The sequence below is a fragment of the Lipotes vexillifer genome, unplaced genomic scaffold, assembly GCF_000442215.2.
Source record: "Lipotes vexillifer unplaced genomic scaffold, Lipotes_vexillifer_v1.1 scaffold1309, whole genome shotgun sequence".
In the NCBI taxonomy this organism is placed as follows: Eukaryota; Metazoa; Chordata; class Mammalia; order Artiodactyla; family Lipotidae; genus Lipotes; species Lipotes vexillifer.
In genome coordinates this window covers 573,474-597,682 of record NW_006777513.1, presented here as the reverse complement: position 1 = coordinate 597,682, position 24,209 = coordinate 573,474, and the positions used below count along the sequence as shown (strand labels likewise).

The following is a 24,209-nucleotide window of genomic DNA, read 5'->3' as shown; positions in this document are numbered from 1 at the left end:
CATATAATAGCTCTATTGTTAGTTTTTTAAGTAACCTACATACCATTTTCCATAGTGGCTGCACCAACATACACTCCCACCACCAATGTAGGAAGGTTTCCTTTTCTCCACAACTTCTCCAGTATTTATTATTTCTAGACTTTCTGATAATAACCATTCTGACCAGTGTGAGGTGATACCTCACTGCGGTTTTGATTTGCATTTCTCTAAGGATCAGTGATGTTGAACACCTTGTCACAGGCCTGTTGGCCATCTGTATGTCTTCTTCAAAGAAACGTCTATTTAGGTCTTCTGCCCATTTTTCAGTTGGGTCGTATTTTTGCTCTTGAGATGTTTGAGCTGTATGTATATTTTGGAAATTATGCCCTTGTCAGTTGCATTGTTTGCAAATATTTTCTCCCAGCCTGTAGGTTGTCTTTTGATTTTGTTTATGGTTTCCTTTGCTGTGCAAAAGCTTTTAAGTTTGATTAGGTCCCATTTGTTTATTTTTGCTTTTATTTCTTTTGCCTTGGGAGACTGATCGAAGAAAATATTGCTATAATTTATGCCAGAGACTGTGTTGCCTGCCTATGTTCTTTTCTAGGAGTTTTATGCTGTCATGTCTAATACTTAGGTCTTTAAACCATTTTGAGTTTGTTTTTGTACATGGCGTAAGGGAGTGTTCTAATTTCATTGATTTACATGTAGCTGTCTGGCTTTCCCAGCACCACTTGTTGAAGAGACTGTCTTTTTTCTATTGTATATTTATGCCTCCTTTGTTGTAGATTAATTGACCATAGGTGTGTGGGTTTATTTCTGGGCTCTCTATTCTGTTGCATTGATCGATATGTCTGTTTTTGTGCCAATACCATGGTGGGTTTTTTTTAATTAATTTTTATTGGAGTATAGTTGCTTCACAATGTTGTGTTAGTTTCTACTCTACAGCAAAATGAACCAGCTTTACATATACATATATTCCCTCTTTTTTGGATTTCCTTCCCATTTCGGTCACCACAGTGCATTAAGTAGAGTTCCCGCTGCTATATACTATGTTCTCATTAGTTATCTATTTTATGCATAGTATCAATAGTGTATATGTGTAAATACCAATCTCCCAATTCCTCCCACCTCCCCCCCCCATGCTGTTTTGATTACTGTAGCTTTGTAGTATAATCTGAAGTCTAGAAGGGTTATGCCTCCAGTTTTGTTGTTTTTCCTCAGTATTGCTTTAGCAATTCTGAGTCTTTTGTGGTTCCATATAAATTTTAGGATTATTTGTTCTAGTTCTGTGGAAACTGTCATGGGTATGTTAACAGGGATTTCATTAAATCTCTAGATTGCTTCAGGTAGCATAGCCATTTTAAAAATATTAATTCTTCCAATCCAAGAGCATGGGAATATCTTTCCATTTCTTTGAATCACCTTCAATTTCCTTTATTAAAGTCTTATAGTTTTCAACATAGTTCCTTCAGCTCCTTGGTTAAGTTCATTCCTAGGTATTTTATTACTTTTGATGCAATTTTAAATAGGATTTTTTTCTACTTTCTCTTTCTGATATTTCATTGTTAGACTAAACAAATGCAACAGATTTCTGTATACTAATTTTGTATCCTGCTACCTTGCTGAATTCATTTATTAGTTCTAATTAGGGCTCTCTACATAGAGTATCATGTCAACTGCAAATAATGACAGCTTTACTTCTTCCCTTCCAATTTGGATAATTTTATTTCTTTTTCTTGTCTGACTGCTGTGGCTAGGACTTCCAATACTATGTTAAATAGAAGTGGTGAGAGTGGGCATCCTTTTCTTGTTCCTGAATTTAGCAGGAAAGCTTTCAGCTTTTCGCCATTGAGTATTTTATTGGCTGTGGGTTTATCATAAATGGCTTTTATTATATTGAGACATGTTCCCTCTACACCCACTTCGGGGAGAGTTTTTATCATGAATGTAGGTTGAATTTTGTCAAATGCTTTTTCTGAATCTATTAAGATGATCATGTGGTTTTTGTCTTTCCTTTCGTTAATGTTGTATATCACATTGATTGATTTGCATATGTTGAACCATCCTTGAGACTCTGGAATGAATCCAACCTGATAATGGTGTATGATCTTTTTTTATGTAATTTTGGATTCAGTTTGCTAATATTTTGTTGAGGATTTTTGCATCCATATTCCTCAAAGATATCGGCCTGTAATTTTCTTTTCTGTACTGTCTTTGTCTGGTTTTGGTATCAGGGTAATGGTGGCTTCACAGAATGAATTTGGGAGTATTTCCTCCTCTGCACCTTTTTGGAAGAATTTGAGAAAGATAGTTTTAACTTCTTTGTATGTTTCGTAGAATTCCCCAGTGAAGCCATCCAGTCTTGGACTTTTGTTTGCAGGGAGTTTTTAATTACAGCTTCTATTTCACTTCAAGTGATCAGTCTGTTCAAATTATCTCTTTTTTCTTGACTCAGTTTTGGCAGGCTCTATGTTTCTAGAGACTTGTCCATTTCTTCTAGGTTGTCCAATTTGTTGGCAAATGACTGTTCATAGCATCCTCTTATGATTTTTTGTATTTCTGTGGTATTGGTTATTACTTCTCCTCCTTCATTTCCTATTTTGTTTATCTGGGTCCTCTCTCTTTCCTTCTTGGTGAGCCTGGCTTGAGGTTTGTCAATTTTGTTTATTTTCTCAAAAAACTAGCTCTTGGTTTTATTGATCTTTCCTATTGTTTTTTTCCTCTATTTTATTTACTTCCTCTCTGCTCTTTATCATTTCCTTCCTTCTCCTACTTTGAGTTTTCTTTGTTCTTCTTTTTCTAATTATTTTAGACAATAGGTTAGGTTGCTTATTCGAGATTTTTCTTGTTTCTTGAGGAAGTCTAGTATTGCTATGAACTTCCCTCTTAGAACTGCTTTTGCTGCATCCCACAGACTTTGTGAAGCTGTGTTTTCATTTTCATTTGTCTCAAGGTATTTTCTGCTGTCTTTACTGATTTCATTGTTGACCCATTGGTTTTTTTAGTAGCATGTTGTTTAGTCTCCATGTGTTTGTGCTTTTCCCATTTTTCTTTCTGTGTTTGATTTCTAGTTTCATACCACTGTGGTCAGAAAAGATGCTTGAAATAATTTCTATCCTCCTATGTCTTTAATCCATTTTCAGTTAATTTTTATATATGGTGAAAGGTAAGGGTCCAATTTAATTCTTTTCAACGTGGATATCCAGTTTTCCTATCATCACTTGCTGAAGAGACTCTCCTTTTCCTATTGTATAGCCTTGTCACCTTTGTCAATGAGAAGGTTTATTTCTGGGTTCTCTATTGTCTATATGTCTGTCTTTATGTTAGTACCATTGTGGTTTGATTACTGTAGCTTTGTAATATGTTTTGAAGTCAGGAAGTGTGAGGTCTCCAACTTTGTTCTTCTTTCTCAAGACTGGTTTCACTATTTGGGGTCCTTTCAGATTCCATATGAATTTTTATTTTTTTTCTATTTCTTCAAACATGACATTGAGATTTTGATAGAGTTTGCAATGAATCTGTAGATCATTTGGGGGTAATATAAACATTTTAACAATATTAAGTCTTCCAATCTATGAAAACAATATGTCTTTCCATTTGTTTGTCTTTTTGCCAACAATTTTTGGCAAACAATAGTTCTCAATGTTCAAGTCTTTCACCTAATTAAATTGATTCCTGTTTTATTCTTTTTGTTTTTGTATTTGTTTTTTGCGGTATGCGGGCCTCTCACTGTTGTGGCCCCTCCCGTTGTGGAGCACAGGCTCCGGAGGCGCAGGCTCAGCGGCCATGGCTCACGGGCCCAGCCGCTCCACAGCATGTGGGATCTTCCCGGACCGGGGCACAAACCCGTGTCCCCTGCATCGGCAGGCAGACTCTCAACCACTGCGCCACCAGGGAAGCCCCTGTTCTATTCTTTTTGATGCTACTGTAAATGGTACTGTTTTCTTAATTTCCTTTGTGGATTGGTCATTATTAATGTAGAGAAACACAACTGACTTCTGTGTGTTCATTTTATATCCTGCAACTTTGAATTCACTAACTCTAACAGGGTTTCATGGAATCTTTAGGGTTTACACAATATCAAGTATATATAAGATCACATCATCTGCAAACATAGATAATTTTACTTCTTCCTTATCTATTTGGATGTCTTTTCTTTTTCTTGTTTGATTGTTCAGGCTAGGATTTCCAGTACTATTTTGAATAGAAGTAGTGAGTGTGGGCATCCTTGCCTATTTCCTGATCTCAGAGGAAAAGCTTTCAGTTTTTCACCATTGAGTGATATTAACTGTGGGCTTTTCATATATGTCCTTTATTATTACATTGAGGTAATTTCCTTCTATTGTGTTTGTTGTACATTTTTATCACGAAAGGATGTTAAATATTGTCAAATGTTCTTACTGCATCAATTGGGGTGCTCACGTGGGTTTTGTCCTTCATTCTGTTAATGTGGTATACTACACTGACTAATTTTCATATGCCGAACCATATTTGCATTCCAGGAACAAATCCCACTTGGTCATAATGTATAATCTTTTTAACTTGCTAGAATTTAGTCTCCTAATATTTTGTTGAGGAGTTTTGCATCAATATTCATCAGGGATATTGGTATGTAGCTTCCTTTTCTTGTAAAAATAAATTTTTTTCTTGTAAAAATGAAAATCTTTGATTTTGTCATCAGGATAATGGGGACCTCATAGAATGAGTTTGGAAGTGTTTCCTCCTCCTCAATTTTTAGGAAGAGTTTGAGAAGAACTGATGTCAATTCTTCTCTAAATATTTGGTGTCATTCTCCAATGAAGCCATCTGGTTCTGGGCTTTTCTTTGTTGCAAGGTTCTTGATTACTGATCCTATTATTCTAGGAATTTCCCCATTTCTTCTAGACTATCCAATTTGTTGGCATATAATTGTTCACAGAAGTGTTTTATGACCCTTATTTATGTGGCATCACTTGTAATGCTTCCTCTTTCATTTCTGATTTTTGTTACAGGAGACTTCATTTATTCTTAGTCTAGCTAAGAACTTTTCAACTGCATTGATCTTTTCAAAGAACCAATTCCTAATTCATTGATTTTTTTCTATTGTTTTTCTATCCTCTATCTCTTTGATTTCTGCTCTAGTCTTTATTATTTCCTTCCTTCTGCTAACTTTGGGTTTAGTTTATTCTTCTTTTTCTAGTTCCTTGAGTTGTAAAGTTAAGATGTTGATTTGAATATTTCTTCTTTTTTAATGAGGCATTTACCACTATAAACTTCCCTCTTACTATTGCTTTTGCTGCATCCCATAGTTTTAGTACATAATTATTTTCATTTTAATTTGTCTCGAGATATTTTCTAATTTCCCCTGTGTTTTCTTCTTTGATCCACTGATTATTCAGAAGTGTGTTGTATAATTTCAACATATTTGTGAGTTTTTCAATTTTGTTTTTTGCGGAGGGGGGGGGTTTGGCTATTGATTCACTGTTTCATCCATTATGATCAGAAAAGATACCAGCTATGATTTCAATTTTCTTAAAGTTGTTATTACCAGTTTTGCAGCATAACATGTGATCTATCTCAGAAAATGGTCTATGCATACTTAAGAAGAATGTGTATTCTGCTGTTGTTGGGTAGAGTGTTCTATATTTGTTTGTCAGGTCCAACTGGTGTATCATATTGTTCAAGTCCTGTTTCCTTGTTAACCTCTGCATGACTGATCTCTTATTAAAAGTGGGATGTTGAAGTCTCCTCCTATTATTGTGTTACTGCCTATTTCTCCTTTCAATTCTGTCAGTGTTGGCTTCATATAATTGGATGCTTTGATGTTAGGTGCATATATTTTAATTGTTATAACTTCTTAGGGAATTAAGCCTTTCATATTATATAATGACCTTCTTTGTCTCGTGTCAGTTTTTGACTCGAAGCTTATTTTGTCTGATATGACAACCCCTTCTCTCTTTTGGTTACCATTTGCATGGAATACCTTTTTCCATCCTTTCACTTTCAGCTTGTGCATGTCCTTATACCTAAAGTGAGACTCTGGTAGACAGCATATAATTGGCCTTTTCTTTTCTTTTTTATCCATTCAGCTACTCTATGTCTTCTGATTGGGGAGTTTAATGTTTACATTTAAAGTAATTACCGATAGGGAAGGACTTAGTATTACCATTTTGTTAACTGTTTTCTGTAAGTCTTGTCAGTATTTTGTCCCTCTTTTCCTCTTTTGCTGCCTTTCCTTGTGTATTGTTGATTTTTTATAGTGACGTGCTTTGATTCCTTTCTCATTTTCTTTTGTGCATCTTCTATAGGGCTTTTCTTTACCAGAGAGCTTATATTTTCATATGCTTTAGTGATTACGAACTCCCTCAGTTTTTATTTATCCAGGAAGGTCTTTATTTCTCCTTAACTTCTGAAGGACAGTTTTGCTGAATATAGCATTTTTGGTTGACAAGTGTTTTTCTTTCAGCACGTTGAACAGATCATCCCACTCCCTTCTGACCCATAATGTTTCTGCTGAGAAACCTGCTGGTTATCTTATAGGAGCTCCCTTGTAACATAACAAGTGATTTTTCTCTTGCTTCTCTCAACATTCTCTTTGACTTTTGATTGATCATTTTGTATGGACTTCCTTGGGTTCTTCCTAGTTGGACTCTTGCAAGCTTCTTGAATTTGGATGTTCATTCCCTTCATTAGATTTGGGGAGTTTCCTGCCATTATTTCTTCAAAGAAGCTCTCTGCTTATCTCTCTCTTCTCTTCAGGGACACCCATATAGTATATATAGTCCTTCTGATAGTGTCCCATAAGTCCCTTAGGTTTTTTTCACTTTTCTTCCTTTTTTTTTGCTATCATTCCTCTGATTCAATAATTTCAAATGAACTGTCTTCAAATTCACTGATTCTTCTGCTTGACCCAGTCTGATATTGATCCCCTCTGGTGAATTTTTCAATTCAGTACTATATTCTTCAGCTCCAGAATTTGTTTGGTTCTTTTTTATCATTTCTCTTTTTTGATATTCTCATTTTGTTCATATATTGCTTTCCTTATTTAATTTACTGTGTTCTCTGACAGTACACTGAGTTTCTTTAGAATGATTATTTTGAATTCTTTGTCAGGTAATTCATAGATCTTTATTCCTTTAGGGTCAGCTTCTCGAGATTTATTTTGTTCCTTTGATTGAGCCATGTTTTCTTGCTTTTTTGTGTGCCTTGCTATCTTTGTTATGATTTTTGCACTGAAAAAACAGCCACCTCTCCCAACCTTTATAGACTGCCTTCGTACAGAGGAAGACTTCCATATCAGTGAGCCCAGCTGGAGATTCTGGGGGCCTTTCAAACCTTTTACAAGCATGCCTCTTCTCCAGGCATGCTGGGTGAAGGGAGGTCTACTGGTTTCTTTTTCATGAGTCTCTCACTCCCTCTGATGTCTGTCTGCAGTACTGCAGGTTCTCTGGCACTGCCACAGGCTGCTAAACTCTCTCTAGTTCTCAACAACCTCCAGGCACCAAAACTATGCCAGTTCCACCATCAGTACTCCAAGTCAGGCAAAACAGAAACCAATCCCTCGGGTAGTCCCAAAAAAAGCTGGAAGGTTGAATGTATGTTCCACTATTCTCTTTGCCTTCCAAGTGAGAAGCAGCATATTGGGCTTTTTCTCTCAATTGCTAGCTCTGCTGGCTTGGGAAAGGGGCTGGTGTAGGTGAAATGAAACCATTTTTCTAACCCATTTCACTGCAGCTGTTCTTGCCTTTGAGCTTGCCTGGGCATGCTCATAATGGCTTTTTGAACTGTATATTGTTAAGTCAGTGTTTCTGTCAGGCAGTGAGTTCTGGAGCTCCTTACTCCACCATCTTTCCAACCACAGAAAGGTTTATTTCTGTCATCTCACATTACAGCAAACTCAACAGAAACATACACAATAGAAGTCATCAAAAATTTACAGTAAAGACTTTTCTTTGATTTAGAACAAAGAGTATGTCACATTTTAAGCATCCACTTCTCTGTCTCCCTTTTTTTTTTTTTTTTGCATTCAAAGTATATAAAGATATTGTACTGTAGGGACTTCTCTGGTGGCGCAGTGGTTAAGAATCTGCCTGCCAATGCAGGGGACATGGGTTTGACCCCAGGTCCAGGCAGATCCCACATGCCGCAGAGCAACTAAGCCTGGGCGCCACAACTACTGAGCCTGTGCTCTAGAGCCTGCGAGCCACAACTACTGAAGCCTGTACCTAGAGCCTGTGCTCTGCGACAAGAGAAGCCACTGCAATGAAAAGCCCGTGCATCACAACAAAGAGTAGCCCCGCTCGCCACAACTAGAGAAAACCCACGCACAGCAATGAAGACCCAATGCAGCCAAAAATGAAAAATAAATTTTAATTAATTAATTAAAGATATTGTACTGTATACACCATCTCACCCCCACTACACTTCATCTCTGATTCCAGTCAGGCTACAGTAAATGGCTCTGCTCATATGTAAACCCACTTTGTACTGACAGTGACTCACCTCAAGCTTACAGCAGACAGACTTCTCATGTCCTGCTCTGGGAGTTTGCTGGATGTATGCAGGGGCTGATAGGTGTCACACGTTTGTAACCCAGAAGTACAGAAGGGGCAAACCTCATGGGGTAACCCTCAATCCTCTTCAAGGAGGGACGGAAGCTGATAGACAAATGATTCTTTGAGTCCCTTATATGGATGATTTACGGATACAGACTCTGCGACTCACCAGAAATAGCAATCACCCTCAGAGGTAACCAACTCAATTATACATCATTAGTAGCGGCTTTGCCTTCTTCCCCATGTGACTCTCCTTATTCCCTCAATTCCTCTCCTTGAGAGTACTTCCCAAATAAACTAGCTATCGCAAGCCCTCATCTTGTGGGAGACAGATAGGCAACCCCAGGCTACAATGCACATTAAGTAAGCAAAGCCTTATTCTATGGGATCTCCTTTTCTTTTCTATTAACAAATTCAGGTAGGTTTCCTCTCTTCCACTAGATTGTATTCCTCTTAAAGGTAAAGGGCCTCATTCACTTATGCAGTCCCATTACATGACTGCATGATTTTAATACATACAGTAATTTCCCACTGGGTTTTTCAAATGGCTTCACTATTCCTGAATAATTTATAATGAGAGACAAATTTCACAAGGTTGAAAGCTAATGACTCATACAGAACTTCAAAATCAAATCCATTTTAATAATATTTTTTGCTCAAGTCTACTTGTTTCGACTTGGTCAAATAAACTTTCATAGATAATGCATCCCAGATACTCATTCACTGATAGTAAAATTTTTTTTTTTTGGCCACGCCGTGTGGCTTGCAGGATCTTAGTTCCCCGACCAAGGACTGAACCCAACCCCAGCAGTGAAAGTGCTGAGTCCTAACCACTGGACCACCAGAGAATTCCCAATAAACATATTTTTGAAGCTATCTTTCTGTTTAGGTGACAGTATGACCAGCAATGTTTTGCTAAATTACAGATCCCTGTAAAATAAATTAAAACTCTATAGATCTATGCTAATCTTGGGTTCCTATTTCCCATATAAAAATTTTTTTAATTTAAGAAAAACAGTCCCCCGGCCTAAAATAAACATTTCTTTATAGGATTGCTTCTGCAATACAAAAGCTAAACATATATTTTCCTGACTTTTTAAAATTAAATCATTATAATCAAGCAATTTAAAACATTATAAAAGCTTGTCAGAATACTGACTTCGGGACTTGCCTGACAGTCCAGTGGTAAAAACTCTGTGCTCCCAATGCAAGGGGCATGGGTTCAATCCCTGATCGGAGAACTAAGATCCCGCATGCCACGTGGCCAAAAAAAAAAAATGACAAATATGCAAAATATTGACTTTGTTTGAATGGCACTTCAAAAGCTCAGCATATGATAAAGGAATCAACTCTGAACATAGATAATACAAGCTTTAGTGGTATTCTGTACAACACAAGAGAAATATTTTGCTAGTTCTCAATAACTGATAAGCAATTAAAGCGATTCTGAAAATACTTAAAATCTGGACATACAGATAGATGTCTTTTCAATTGAGATTTTACTCTAACAAATACTATTATGTTTCCCTGCTACATTTCTCTAGTGGTTTACATGACAGATATAAACCCTGGCACGTGGAACTTGATAACTGGACACACTGGCAAAGGAGGAAGGAAAATGTGACAAAAAGATGCTACTTGGGGAAGCATATGATCTCCTCTGTAACACAGTGTCAGTGTGTCAGCACCAGCGAGTCTCAACTATGGTTTACACTGTCATTCCTGCTCAGTTACTGCCGAAAACCTTAAATTAGCTAACATCTATCCCACAGAATAGAGGGCACTGTAAACCTGACTGCCAAGATGTCAGAAAGCAGAGCTTGTGGTCAGCTGCCTTGGGAATACTTGCTCCTCCAAAGATACTCCAACTGCCTTCATTCCAGCATCTTCCCCGTTTGCTCTGAATGCTCACGTGCGTGTTTCAGATCAAGGCAAATTCGTACCAAAACTACTCATGGATGTAGAGCTGAGTCAGACCCTAACACCACACACCAAGTACTATTGGGTTTGTACTGTATACTGTGCAAAAGACTCAGAATACTGGAGCTGGAAAGGATTTTAGGGGACATCTAATCCAAACCCTAAAAAGTTAAATAACTTATACAAGATGACAGTGTCAGTGGAAAGACCAGGTCATGAACTCAAGTTGCCTTGAGTTCCCAGTCACCCGCTCTGCTGCGAGGAGTGGTTTATTTCCCTTAACCCAAAATACCTCAGTGAGTATCCTAGATGCAATGAACAAACTAACATAAAAAAAAAAAATCTCTTATCAGAGATGCTTTAAAAGCGTATTTAAACAAGTATCTGGAGATTTATTAATCTAAGAATAAGATAATCTGTATAAATTGAAATCGAATAAATTGAAAAATTATAATCACCTTGACAAATTTCAATTTATAAAACTAATCAGACACAGCCATAAATTATCCCACATTACCCTCACTTGAATTAAGTTTTGCATATCTTCATTCAAAACACCACGCTAGGGCTTCCCTGGTAGCGCAGTGGTTGAGAGTCCGCCTGCCGATGCAGGGGACGCGGGTTCGTGCCCCGGTCTGGGAAGATACCACATGCCACGGAGCGGCTGGGCCCGTGAGCCATGGCCGCTGAGCCTGCGCGTCCGGAGCCTGTGCTCCGCAACGGGAGGGGCCACTACAGTGAGAGGCCCGCGTACCAAAAAAACAAAAAAAAAAACACCACGCTAATGCACTATCACTAATAACACAACATTCTACACAAGCCCTAGACTGAGGGTGAAGAAAGACTACCTTGCACGTAGGGAATTACTCTGCCTTACTTACTTACGTAAGGCAGAACTATTTGGTGTTTCTTAAGGCCAAGCACATGCCCTAGCTTTAAAGTTCCGTTCTATGAGGTCAATGCCAGGTCCACCAGCCCAAAATGGTACAGTCTTTAATCCAGATCCATCATGAGCCATTTACTCTGCAAACACACACAGGTATTTCCACAGCACTGGGCTGGAGGCTGCACAGGGATAAGAAATGAATTTGAAACATGTAGACCATGTACAGGGCACCAACTGCGAGCCAACTTTACATACATTCTCATATGATCTTCACAAAAACCCTAGGAGAGAGGTATTATTATCCCAGTTTCACAAAGAAAGAAACAGAGAAAACTTAACCAAAGCTAGCAGAAGGCAGCGCTCTGGAACGTCTGCATTCTCACCAAGAATTCTAACCACCTCTGTGCCTACCACCACAGCCCTCTGCATTTCAGCAGGGAACTGAGGAGGCAATAAAACCTTTTCTGGAGTACAGTTTATCATCCTAGACTCAGATTTGATATGTCTCCACACTACGTAATAGCTATGACTCTGTAACAACCCCAAGAGGAAAACCAGTGTCTAAGTCCACTCAGAATTCCAAAAAGAAACCCAGGCCCCAGAGTTAAAGGACTTACAGACACAAACTAGAGGACAAACATATGGACACCAAGTGGGGGGGTAGGGGGATGAACTGGGAGATTGGGATTGACATATATACACTACTGATACTACGTATAAAATAGATAAGTAGTGAGAACCTACTGTATAGCACAGGGAACTGTACTCAGTGCTCTGTGGTGACCTAAATGGGAAGGAAATCCAAAAAGAGGGGATGTATGTATACATCTAGCTGATTCGCTTTGCTGTACAGTACAAACTAACACAATACTGTAAAGCAACTATACTCCAATAAAAATTAATTCATTAAAAACTAAAATTAAATAAAGAAGTTACAGCTTTTGTGTCTATAAAACAAAGACCCAAACAGCATCTGTATCTATTGGGTTGTTGCATGAGAGGCTGAGATGACTGAACAGGCATAAAGCACCAAAACAGTGTCTCACACATAGTAAGTGCTCAATTAAAGTTGGCTGCTGCTTTCAAAATCGCCACTATTCTTCAGTAACCATATTCCTCAAAATTTTTTCCTCAGAATATAGTTTCAAAGGAGAAAAAAGCTATGTAATTCGCATTCACCATAAGGTGGTCTATAACTGCAAAACAAAATTTTTTTGATCAAAGGTACCATTACCCAACCATAAAATTTTAATTCTGAAAACTTGCTGAGAAACACAAAAACATTTACTATATTAGATTAATGCTGAATACAAAACAGTAGTCAATGCTACAACAACAGCTACATAACCCTTATGCCAATAGTCAAGGACTGTATTTTAAGGACTACATTTCAAGGCAGAAAAATGAAAACAGCTGTTAGGAAGATGAGATTACCAATGATTATTCTTCTTTTTAAAAGTTCCCCCTCATACTACTTTTTAAATTTCTGTAATAAAAAATGCTCTTAAGTTATTTGATAATATATTAAACAGATGTCTGTTACACCTGACTTTATAGGAGTCTGTAGGACAACTAAATGCATTCTGAGCCTGCTATGCCATAATAAAGACAGTATATCCCTTCCACAGAAATATATAGGGTTGTGCCCTTCCCCCAAGTTCCTTACAAGCTACTCTCTAAACAATGTTGTGCCAGTTATAAATTATGCTCCTAGACTAAAATGCTTCAAGGTGGTTTAATAACATGAAGAAAGTACTAGGCTCAAGGGTAAAGGGAATCAGGGCTTCCCTGGTGGCGCAGTGGTTAAGAATCCGCCTGCCAATGCAGAGGACACGCGTTCGAGCCCTGGTCCAGGAAGATCCCACGTGCCGCAGAGCAACTAAGCCCCTGCACCACAACTACTGAGCCTGCGTGCCACAACTACTGAAGTCCAAGTGCCTAGAACCCGTGCTCAACAACAAAAGAAGCCACTGCAATGAGAAGCCCGCGCACCGCAACCAAGGGTAGCCCCCACTCACCACAACTAGAGAAAGCCCGCGCGCAGCAACAAAGACCCAACACAGCCAAAAATAAATAAGTTTTTTTTAAAAAAGGGGTAAAGGGAATCAAAGAAACAAAAGAACCTGAACATTCTTAATTTTGATCACTGTCATCTAACAACTATCTAGCAATATTTCTCAAAGTGTATTCCTGGGAACACCTACATTAGACTCACAGGAGATTCTTTTCAAAATACAGATTCCTACCATAAAATACAGATTCAAACCTACAGAGTTGGAATCTCTTGAGAGGCCCAGAGTTAGCCATTTTGTACAATCTCCCCAGGTGATTTTTATGCACACAGATTTTAAGAACTAGTGATTCCCAGACATGCTACTCAGGTATGATAAACATAATTCAAAGTTTGCTATGAAAGAAACAAACAGAACTCTAACTCTGGATTGGTGATTCAATTATTTCCTAATTTCTCACAATTGCCAGCTCAAATAAGCCAGGATGTAGGATCACAGGTACATGGAGAAGAGAGCCTACAAATTTGTTGTCTCTTCTGCCTACCATATGAATCTTTCCAGAAAATTTTTTTGCAAACTTTATCAAAAGCCTTAAAAATATCTATCCCCTTTGAGCTAAAATTTTCACTAGTAAGAATCTTTCCTCTGAGAATAATTAAGGATGAAAAAAAAAGGTTTTTAGGCAAAAGTATTTGGGGCAGCAGTGTTAACATTCATCACCTGCCAATTCTTGAGTATATGCACTACATCTGGCACTGGTGCATGCTTGACATACAGTATTTTTAACCCTCACAATGTAGAAGTGATATTCATTCCATTTTAGAGATGAGAAGACTGAGGTTCAGAGAAATTATTAACTTGCCCCAGGCCACACAACCAATAAATGATAGAGCCAGGACCTGAATCTGGGACATTCTAAGTAGAAACATTAGGTTCTTTCCACTGCCTGGCCACCTAAAAATGTTATAAAATATCATAATGTTTAAGCAAATCATGACATGTCAAGGTAATATTATATAGCTATTTAAAACCATGTTCTCGGGGCTTCCCTGGTGGCGCAGTGGTTGAGAGTCCACCTGCCAATGCACGGGACACGGGTTCATGCCCCGGTCTGGGAAGATCCCACATGCCGCGGAGCAGCTGGGCCCGTGAGCCATGGCCGCTGAGCCTGCGCGTCCGGAGCCTGTGCTCCGCAACGGGAGAGGCCACAACAGTGACAGGCCCACATACCGCAAAAAAAAAAAAAAAAAAAGAAAAACCATGTTCTTCCTTATCTACAAAACAGAAATAGAGTTAAAGATGTAGAAAACAAACTCATGGTTACCAATGAGTAAGGGGCGGGGGAGGGATAACTTGGAAAATTGGGATTGACATTACACACTACTACATTTAAAAAGATAACTAATACGACCCTACTGTATAGCACAGGGAACTCTACTCAATACCCTGTAATGGCCTATATGGGAAAAGAATATAAAAAAGAGTGGATGTATGTATATGTATAACTGATTCACTTTGCTATACACCTGAAACTAACACAACATTGTAAGTCAACTCTACTCCAATAAAAATTTTTTAAATAATAAAACCATGTTCTTCAAGAATCTTTAATGAAATGGAAAATATCCGTGATACAATGTAAAGTGAAAAAGAAGGGAAGTATGATCCCAGTTTAGAATTTAAGGGGCACAAGTCACACAAGGGTAGGAACCATATCTATCTTGGTTTTGTCTGCACCCCCAAAGCCCAACACTGTACCTGACATCTAGTAGGAACTCAATAACTGTTGCAAAAATAAATTATGTGTGAGCGTACTTTTTAAAGACCAGGAAAACATTCCCAAAATATTATCAGTGGTTATTGCTGGATTCTGGATTTAGAGGTGACTTTTGGTTTTTCTTTTTTACATCTGTTTGTATTTTCAAGTATTCTATAGTAAGTTTGATTACTTTCATAACCTGAAAACAAATACAATGGCTAATTTTCAAATCTTATGTTTAAGCATCTTCCTATACAAGAGAGTTAAGCTCCAGAGCAACTCAGTATGCAGACTAATATGTGGTTTATCTTATTCACTGTAACAGAGAAACTACTTTATAGCTAGAAAGTGAGCATTATCTTTTTATATGCCAGCATCATAAATGGGAATAGGATTTAATATGTGTTACAAATATAAATGCTTTCATCAACTACAGTTATTAGTAGCTTATTAGGTAGTAAATAGACTTATAAGTGTATAACATCTACAAAATGTTTCTATTAATGGTTTGTGCATTTTGGATACTTCCCTAAATACTAATACCATAAGGATTAAAAATCAAATGTGGTGGCTTTTGCAGCATAACAACAAGGGTTTCTTGCCAAGATCAGCCCCACACTGCAAAAGACATTATAGGTTAGCATTAAAATTGTGCCTCAGGACTTCCCTGGTGGCTCAGTGGTTAAGAATCTGCCTGCCAATGCAGGGAACACAGGTTCGAGCCCTGGTCTGGGAAGATACCACATGCCGCGGAGCAACTAAGCCCGTGTGCCACAACTACTGAGCCTGTGCTCTAGAGCCCACGAACCACAACTACTGAGCACACACGCCTAGAGCCCGTGCTCCATAACAAGAGAAGCACAAGAGAAGCCACCGCGACGAGAAGCCCACGCACAGCAACGAAGAGTAGCCCCCGCTCACCGCAACTAGAGAAAGCCCACGTGCAGCAACGAAGACCCAACACGGCCAAAAAACTAAAATATAAATTTTTTTAAAAATTGTGCCTCATCCCAGGTAGTTCATTAAGCATTTTACATAAAGGAATATTCATGGTCACTATTATCCCATGCATTTTTTTTTTTTTTTTTTTTTTTTTTTTGGTATGCGGGCCTCTCACTGTTGTGGCCTCTCCCGTTGCGGAGAACAGGCTCCGGAAGTGCAGGCCCAGCGGCCATGGCTCACGGGCCCAGCCGCTCCGCAGCATGTGGGATCTTCCTGGACCAGGGCACGAACCCGCGTCCCCTGCATCAGCAGGCGGACTCTCAACCACTGCGCCACCAGGGAAGCCCGCCATGCATTTTTAAAGAACGAGATTTTTAAATAAAGAGAACGAACCAAGGATGAGCCAACTGGTATTTTTATTAGCTCATCATTCTGAACAATTTTGAACAGCAAAACACGGCACAAATCTGATGATAATTCTATTATCAAACTGCCTCCAAAGCGACTTCATCTTCTGAACAAATTCTGGCTTCGCTGGCCAGATGCTATTGCAGTGGCCACTCCAAGAAAACCCTAAAGAAGGGCAGAAGCGTGAGCTACACTGAACCTGTCTATTCTAAAAGTGAATTGAGATGGGTGGTGGGAGGGGAGGAAGTAGGAGGGGAGAAAGGATATCTTAGAGTAAGAAAAGGTAAAATGTCGGGGAGGGAAGGACTGGGAGTCTGGCGTTAGTAGCAAACTATTTACATATAGGATGTATAAACAACGAGGTCCTACTGTATAGCACAGGGAACTATATTCAGTATCCTGGGATAAACCATAATGGAAAAGAATATGAAAAAGAATGAATATATGTGTATAACTGAGTCACTTTGCTGTACAGCAGAAATGAACACAACACTGTAAATCAACTATACTTCAATAAAAAATTAAATAAATTAAAATAATAAAATTTTTTAAAAAGGTAAAATGGACGTTTGCATTGTGTTGTATGATTTTCAATGAAAAAAACACCTGACAGGCAGAAAACAGTGGAGGAGAAAAAGACAGTTACAGTACTTGGGGGCCCCAGGTCTTGTTTGTAAAAGGAGTAACAACATGAGAACTGCTTTCCACGATCAAAGCTGTTTTCTCTTTGGGAATCAGATTTATTCCCAGACTATGCCAAGAAGAAATTCCACCCACATAAGCATTACCAAATCATCTAGATTTCTAGGGGTTATCAATGCAGGCCTAAGTCTCTGACACGGGGAAGCTTTCGCATCAGGCACAACTTGGAATTTCTGTCACAGTGCCCTCTGCTCTGCCCCTTGTGGGGAAACTACGGGTTGGATCACTCGTCATCCATTCTGACTCCCTTCTCCTTTGCCTACTTCTACGAGAGAAGCTAGAAAAGAAGTCGCTTTCCCAGAATCTCTTGTAGCAAAGAGTGGCCAAAGAAATACAGATGGAAGTTCCAGGAGAGAGAATTCTTTGTCACACAAAAAGGCAAAATCTTGAATAAAAAAACAAAACAAAACATTTTTGTTTCCCTCCCTTTTCCCTGCAGAGACCACAGGCGCATCTCAAGGCATAGCCTTGGCCGGACTGCACCAATGAGGCCAAAGCCATCAGCTGGGATGGCCGAGGTCAGGGGGTAGGTTGCTGGGCTCCCTGAAGCCCCTGAGCAGCTCTTGGGGCCTGGCCCTCTTAGTCCCAGATTTTTTTGTTTCAACAGGAAAATAAACCCCTGGCTCGTTTAAGTCGCTCCGTGTTGGGTTTTCTGTTAGTCACAGCTAAATAAATACATTCCTGCCTGTTAAAATCATCGATATAACAAGCCCTTTCTATGTTTTAACTTATCAATGATCAACTTAAGCAAAACCCCAGAAGTCTTCACAGAGATAAGACTGACGGAGAGCGCTGACCCCCTGCCCACGAGTGCAGGGCTGTAACACCCTCTCACAGCATCCTCGCGGGGCTCTGCAAGAGGTGAAGTTAGGACCCCAACCCAGGCCAGCGTGATAGCAGTTCCTGAACTCTTCACCGCCAGGCTACACAACTTCTGATGGATTTTATTCATTTCGTTTCTAAAACAATCTGAACCTTCAGTTCTGCTCTCTGAGCCTACTACTCTTGTCATAATAAACTTTTCTGATTGGAGGAAGACTTTCACTGAAGAAAAAAAGAAAAGATTCATATGCAGTTGTTTTAAAAAACAAAAACAAAAACAAAACACCTGACAAGCATTTGCTTTCCAGTGTTTTGAAATCCTTATGCATCACATGGCACGGGGTTGCTGGGGCTGCTGCAGTACCGTCTACCAAACACCACGTGCCTGGCACTGAGCTCCATTTTTCACACACATCACCTCGTTATGCACTCACAACACCCCTGGAAGATAGGACCATCATCGTCCCCATTTTACAAGTGAGCAAACAGAACACGTTAGCCCAGGCACAACATTTTCTTTGAAAAAGTCTCTTTCGAGACACCAATGAATGACAAGTTCAGAGCAACATCAAACTACAATGGAGATTAATGGATTTTTGCGGCTAGTCTTCAGTAAAAATATTAGAAGTAACGGGCTCCGGACCGTTCAAAGAATGAAAAATACTCAAGGCAAGAACAATGACAGCTAAAGAGAGTGCAAAGCCCTCTCCTCCTGCACAAAATCTAAAACTCCACACTCGTGTCCAATACAGCTTTACTCAGTACATGCTCATCCACCTTTACAAGGGGCTAATACACTGGGCAAACGGTGAGCTACCAGGAAAGCCAATAAAAATATTTAGATAGCTGTGAATGTTCATTTATTATAAACCATTTAATTCATTTTCAAATATATTTGATTTTAATTTTCAATATAAGAATGTGCATTTTATGAACTATGGTTTATAATACATATGGTTATTAGTGATTTATTCAGCACTTACTCTGTGGCCAGCGCTGTGATGTTTTACATCCATCTTTTTTTCTCTTAATGGTCACAACCACCTCAGATGTAGGCACCATGATTAACACCCCCTTTCATAAATGGGGCTGCAGGTAATGAATTTTCCCAAGCTCCCTATTTAAAGGTAGGACCAAGACTCAAATCCAGATCTGGCCAAGAACACTTTGCTTTCAACCACTCAGCTTCATAAAGCTATTGGATTTGTTCTTCTTGTTTATTAGCCTTAAACAAGCCTTAGCTAGAAAACTACATTCAGCTTAGCTCTTGTTTATTTTCATTTTCAGCACTCCCCCATTCTCATATATTTTTACTTCCTCTCTCCCTGATCCCACAAAAGCATCTAAAAGATTATTATCTATTTACCAAATTATAAGACAATCTTCACTAAAGTTTGCCAAATTAAAAATATATGTAGGGACTTCCCTGGTGGTGCAGTGGTTAAGAATCCGCCTGCCAATGCAGGGGACATGGGTTCGAGCCCTGGTCCAGGAAGATCCCACATGCCGTGGAGCAACTAGGCTCCACAACTACTGAGCCTGCGCTCTAGAGCCCGCGAGCCACAACTACTGAAGCCCGCGCACCTAGAGCCTGTGCTCTGCAACAAGAGAAGCCACCGCAATGAGAAGCCCGCACACCGTAACGGAGAGTAGCCTCCGCTCGCCACAACTAGAGAAAAGCCCGTGCACAGCAACGAAGACCTAACACAGCCAAAAAAATAAATAAGTTAATTAATTAAAAAAAGAAAAAAGATATGTAATTATATAACTGCTGCTCTTGCTTTTAATCAATGTGTGATCAGCTGTTTTAGTGGCTCGTCCTACTCCTCAAGCAAGCAGTGATCAGTGATTCCTGTTCTGCCCATCACCATGAACGTGTAAAACATGTTTGTTTGTTTTTAATTTTTTGGCCACGCCGCATGGCACATGGGATCTTAGTTCCCCAACCAGGGATCCAACCTGTGCCCCCTGCACTGGAAGCACGGAGTCTTAACCACTGGGCCAACAGGGAAGTCTCCAAAACATGGTTCTTAATGTCTTTAACAGCAATATCCTAAAAGCCCACCAGACATCAACCTCAATTCATAAAAACAGGCCACTGCCCCCAGCCCACAATTCTTTCTATGATGCAATACAAGGGATTCCAAACCTTGAAAATGCCTGTGAGTCTAAATTTTATGTAGGGACTTTTAACTGTACAGCACGTGTATATGTTTTTCAGTGTAACAATAAAAGTATAATCATAAGATGTAAAACAACCCCAAAAGAAGGAAAAGGAAAAGTATAAATGTACAAAATCCATGTTTGTCTCTCAGGACACTGGCCAACACCAAGGCTGTATTTCTGACCCTTGACCCATTTATTTGCTACTTTCTCCCAGACTTTCCTCTAGACCACTCTTCTCCCTCTTTGCACACCATAAATCACATTTCATTGACTGAAATGAATCAATACTACGATCCCACATGAAATATGAAGTCTAAATTCTGAAGGTCAGTATTAAGTAAATCAAGAACAATTTTTCTTTATTATTATGTTGTCCATCATACCTATTCCAAGGCCTACCATCCCCATCAAAAACCTAAACATGAAAATCAATTCCCATTTACAAAACTGTTGACTGATATAATCAATAATCTTCATTTAGATTCAAACAGAAGTGTCAGATACTCTGCATGGTTGTTACAAAGTAGTTATTAGATTAAAAAACAAAAGCAAAAAATAAAAAACTAGTGATCTTTTTTCCTACATTTTTGGCCTGGTGGATTTTATGTGTATCAATTCTTTGGGGATTCATCCAAGAATGGTATTTTCATTTCTTTGACCACTACCCTACTGCCCATATTTTAACCTCACTGAATTTTTGGTCCATTGCGTAGAAGAATTTCTCTACTAATAAAAATACAACCCATTAAAGATTAACTTACCCCCAGGACAGTCTCTCTGGAAACAAATTCCAAGCATTATAATCACCAATTTGCACTATGTAGACTTAAAGGCAGAGAATCTTATTTATCCTGATTTAAACTGGAAACCTGCACATATTTTAAGGCGATTGACCGAGGAAAAATGACAAATCCAAATCAGAAACCCAACCAGGCAAATACAGACTTTTCTTAATTGGCACTTTTCAAGTGAAAAACTTTCCACCCAAGGATATCTAACAATATTAGAATATTTGTTGACTTTCCAAACTTCCTACCTTGTTCTCTATTTTACTTCTGCAATTATGAAACTGCAAAATTCTTTTGGTCTCTAGATATTTAGATATAGACTACTGTCAGAAATTGTGATAGGCACTGGAAGTCATTTGAATCCATGCTATAATATTTATTAGTAGTAATAATAAAATCAACTGATATATATTAAGCTGTTAGCATTTATAAAACAGTGTGGCAAGTTTTAGCTTATTAGGCTTTACCTCTGTTAATTCTCACAAAACTCTAAGAGAAAGGTACTAATATCAGTCCCATTTTACAGACGGACAAACTGATGGGGAAGTGCCCAGGAACTATCCCAAGGTTCCACAGGGAACCTAGGTCTGAGTGATTCCAGTTGCCCACGCTTGCTTTAACCCACCTAGTATCGAGCAATGAGACACATGATTATGTTTGGTTCAGAAACTAGTCTTAATCCTTCAAACATGGTGGTTCTAACAAAATTTGACACCAGGAAGCATGCATGACAAAATGCCTTGGTACACAGTGCACTGGGTGCTATTGTCAAATGTGTTCAAACTTACTTAGAAGGCATAATTCACTTATTAGTGATTTTGGAAAGTTAATCAAAGCACTATGTTCAATTATTCAAGAAATCTTTGGAGTTGACGTGTGAATACCTCATTAATTCATAGGTTGTTGAAGAAATACTACCTCAAGAGTTTCTGTAAAAGAAACTTCATCACAGCAAAGCAATTTTAAACTATCTCATGTCAGAATATCATATCTACAAAGGGAATGGCCTTCAAATTTTAAAAAATGTCTTACCTATATTTCGTTTTATTCTAAATGGAAATTAATTGATTCAAAAAAGAAATCCACTTCTAAAGCTCAGGTTATGCAAGAGGGCTTCCTAGGAGCTAACATCACTGTCTTTACTTGCATGTGCGTAGGCAAGACAGGTAAGGAAGACGTAAAAGATCCATCTTTCACAACCCTCCAAATGTACAAAATAAACTAGAAATTTGTTGAAAGGATAGGTATGTGTGTTATCAGTTCAACCCAAACAATCTCACAGCAATATTTTTCTGAATAAATTTAATATTTTGTTTTATAATAGGAACTAGGCAAAAAAGAACCACGGAACAAATGGAATAACTAAAATAGGTTACTGAAAGGCAACTGGGGCTTTAATTTCCAAATCCACTTTGCAATATTCCTATTTGAACAGTTTATCACAGAAGTAACTCTCCTAGAAAGTCACATAATTTAAGGAGGAAACAAAGAGGGAGTAAGACAGAGACATGATAAGCACTGGGGATGTTTATTAATAAAAATAAGCAAAAAGAGAGATGAGTTTGTAACTCATCCAAAAACGCCTACCAAACACTCTTGCTATTTGTTTCCACCAAGTTATTGTTTTGGAAAACATCTTGTTCTGTCTTAAAATAACCTGCTTAATTGTTCTAAAAAACCACTGCATTTCCACGGAGGGCTAAATAGCTCCCACACTGCGATGCACTGACTGATCAAGTCAAAGTAAATTAGGCACCAAGCCACAAAAGTAAGTTGGAAAGCTCCAATCCTCCCTTCATATAAAGATACGAGCTACTGAATGAATCCACCACTGCACCCTTAGTGAAAGTAATGCCTGGTCCCTCTACTATTTTAAGAATAACAGTCATTCAAATTACCTTATTTCTCTGGATGATGGAAATGAAACACACTGGGGACTACAGGTAAGCTAGTAATTAACATTTTTAGGGAAGATCAAAATGACGTTGGACATTTTAGCACTCACGCTAAGAACTCCAATCCTCCCATTAAAAGTCAAAATTTGTTCCCAGTCGTGTATGGTTAAAGCTGTTACGCCTGGGAAAGTCCCAGAGAAACGAGGGAGTTTAAAAAAAACAACAACCACCACCAAATTGTGAAAGACAAAGTCAGATAGATACCCATAATACGGGAAGGCTTTTATGAACCCAGTGTAACTCAAGATGTGTTTTATAAGCCTGTCAGGCGATGAACACGCACTGTCCCCCAACCTAGAAGCACTGCCCCCCAACCCAGCAGCACTGCCCTGACACAATCCCCACACTTTGGCCGCTCACCCCCCTGCTGGCCCCTCTTACCCCGGGTGCGGGGCGGGAACTCCTGTCTTAAGCTTTGACATCTGCAGAGCATTTCCCAATAGCGAGACAAGGCCCCTCAGCTGGAGGAAGTGGATACTGACAAGAGGAGGGAGAGAAACAGAGACAGAGCTAGAATTCCAGAGTGCCAGAGAGTGGGGAGGGAGTCACGCATACTCTGCGCGGTCCGACTGGGTCCGGATGGCATAGCCCAGGTGTCCGGACTAAAGCTGGCATCTCCAAAGTCCAAGAACGCAACTTGGGCGCGCGGGTACAAACACGGCCTTCGGCTTTTCTGAAGCCGGTCAAGTTAGCACAGGGTACTCGGTGCCCGGAGACCTGGGAGGCGTGGAAGGGTGGAGACTCCCGCGAGGTCTGCACTCCCTGGGTGTCCTCCGGCTCCGAGGGGGAAGGGACGGGGGAACTAAGTCGGCTTTGGGCCGAAGCGGCGGGCGCCGGGACGCGGGGCGGGGATGTCCGGGAAGGAGTCGCGGGCGCAGCCCGGGAGTCCGAGAACGCGGGGTGGATGCCTACCTTGTAACATGGCCTCAAGTTTCTTCCTGTCCACGCGGAAGCGCTCCTCGCTCCACTCGGGGCTGTGCAGGGGCGCTCCGGCGACCAGGTCGTCCTCAGAGCCGGGCATGGGCGAGTCGGTGCTGCGCTCGCTGTTGGAGCCCGGGTCCGACTGCGCCGCCAGGTAGCCGGGCTCGCCTTGAGCGGCCATGGTGGGCGCGCGGCGCTCGGGCTCCGGCTGCGGCCGCCGCTCTGCCTGCGCCGCCGCCTCCGCTCGCCCGCCGGGCTCGACTGGCTCCCCGCGCCGCGGCGCTAGCTCGTGCCCCCGCGGCCGCCGACGCCGCCGCCAACGCCGCCGCCACGGAGCCCCCTGCGCATCCCAGCCCCGGGCGCCGCCTACGCCGCCCGCCGCCCCTGGTCCGGGCCCCCGCCCCCGGCCAGTGGC

General features: G+C 40.0%; 1 protein-coding gene across 1 annotated transcript in view; it reads right to left on the bottom strand.

Annotated features, from left to right (window-relative positions):
* The window catches only part of BICC1 (BicC family RNA binding protein 1), a 305,576-nt gene extending 281,601 nt beyond the window's left edge, over positions 1–23,975 (bottom strand). The window contains exon 1 of the mRNA XM_007451161.1: positions 23,786–23,975. Coding sequence (XP_007451223.1) covers positions 23,786–23,975 — 190 coding nt within the window. The remainder of the gene's footprint in view (positions 1–23,785) is intronic.
* Positions 23,976–24,209: the final 234 nt, after the last annotated feature.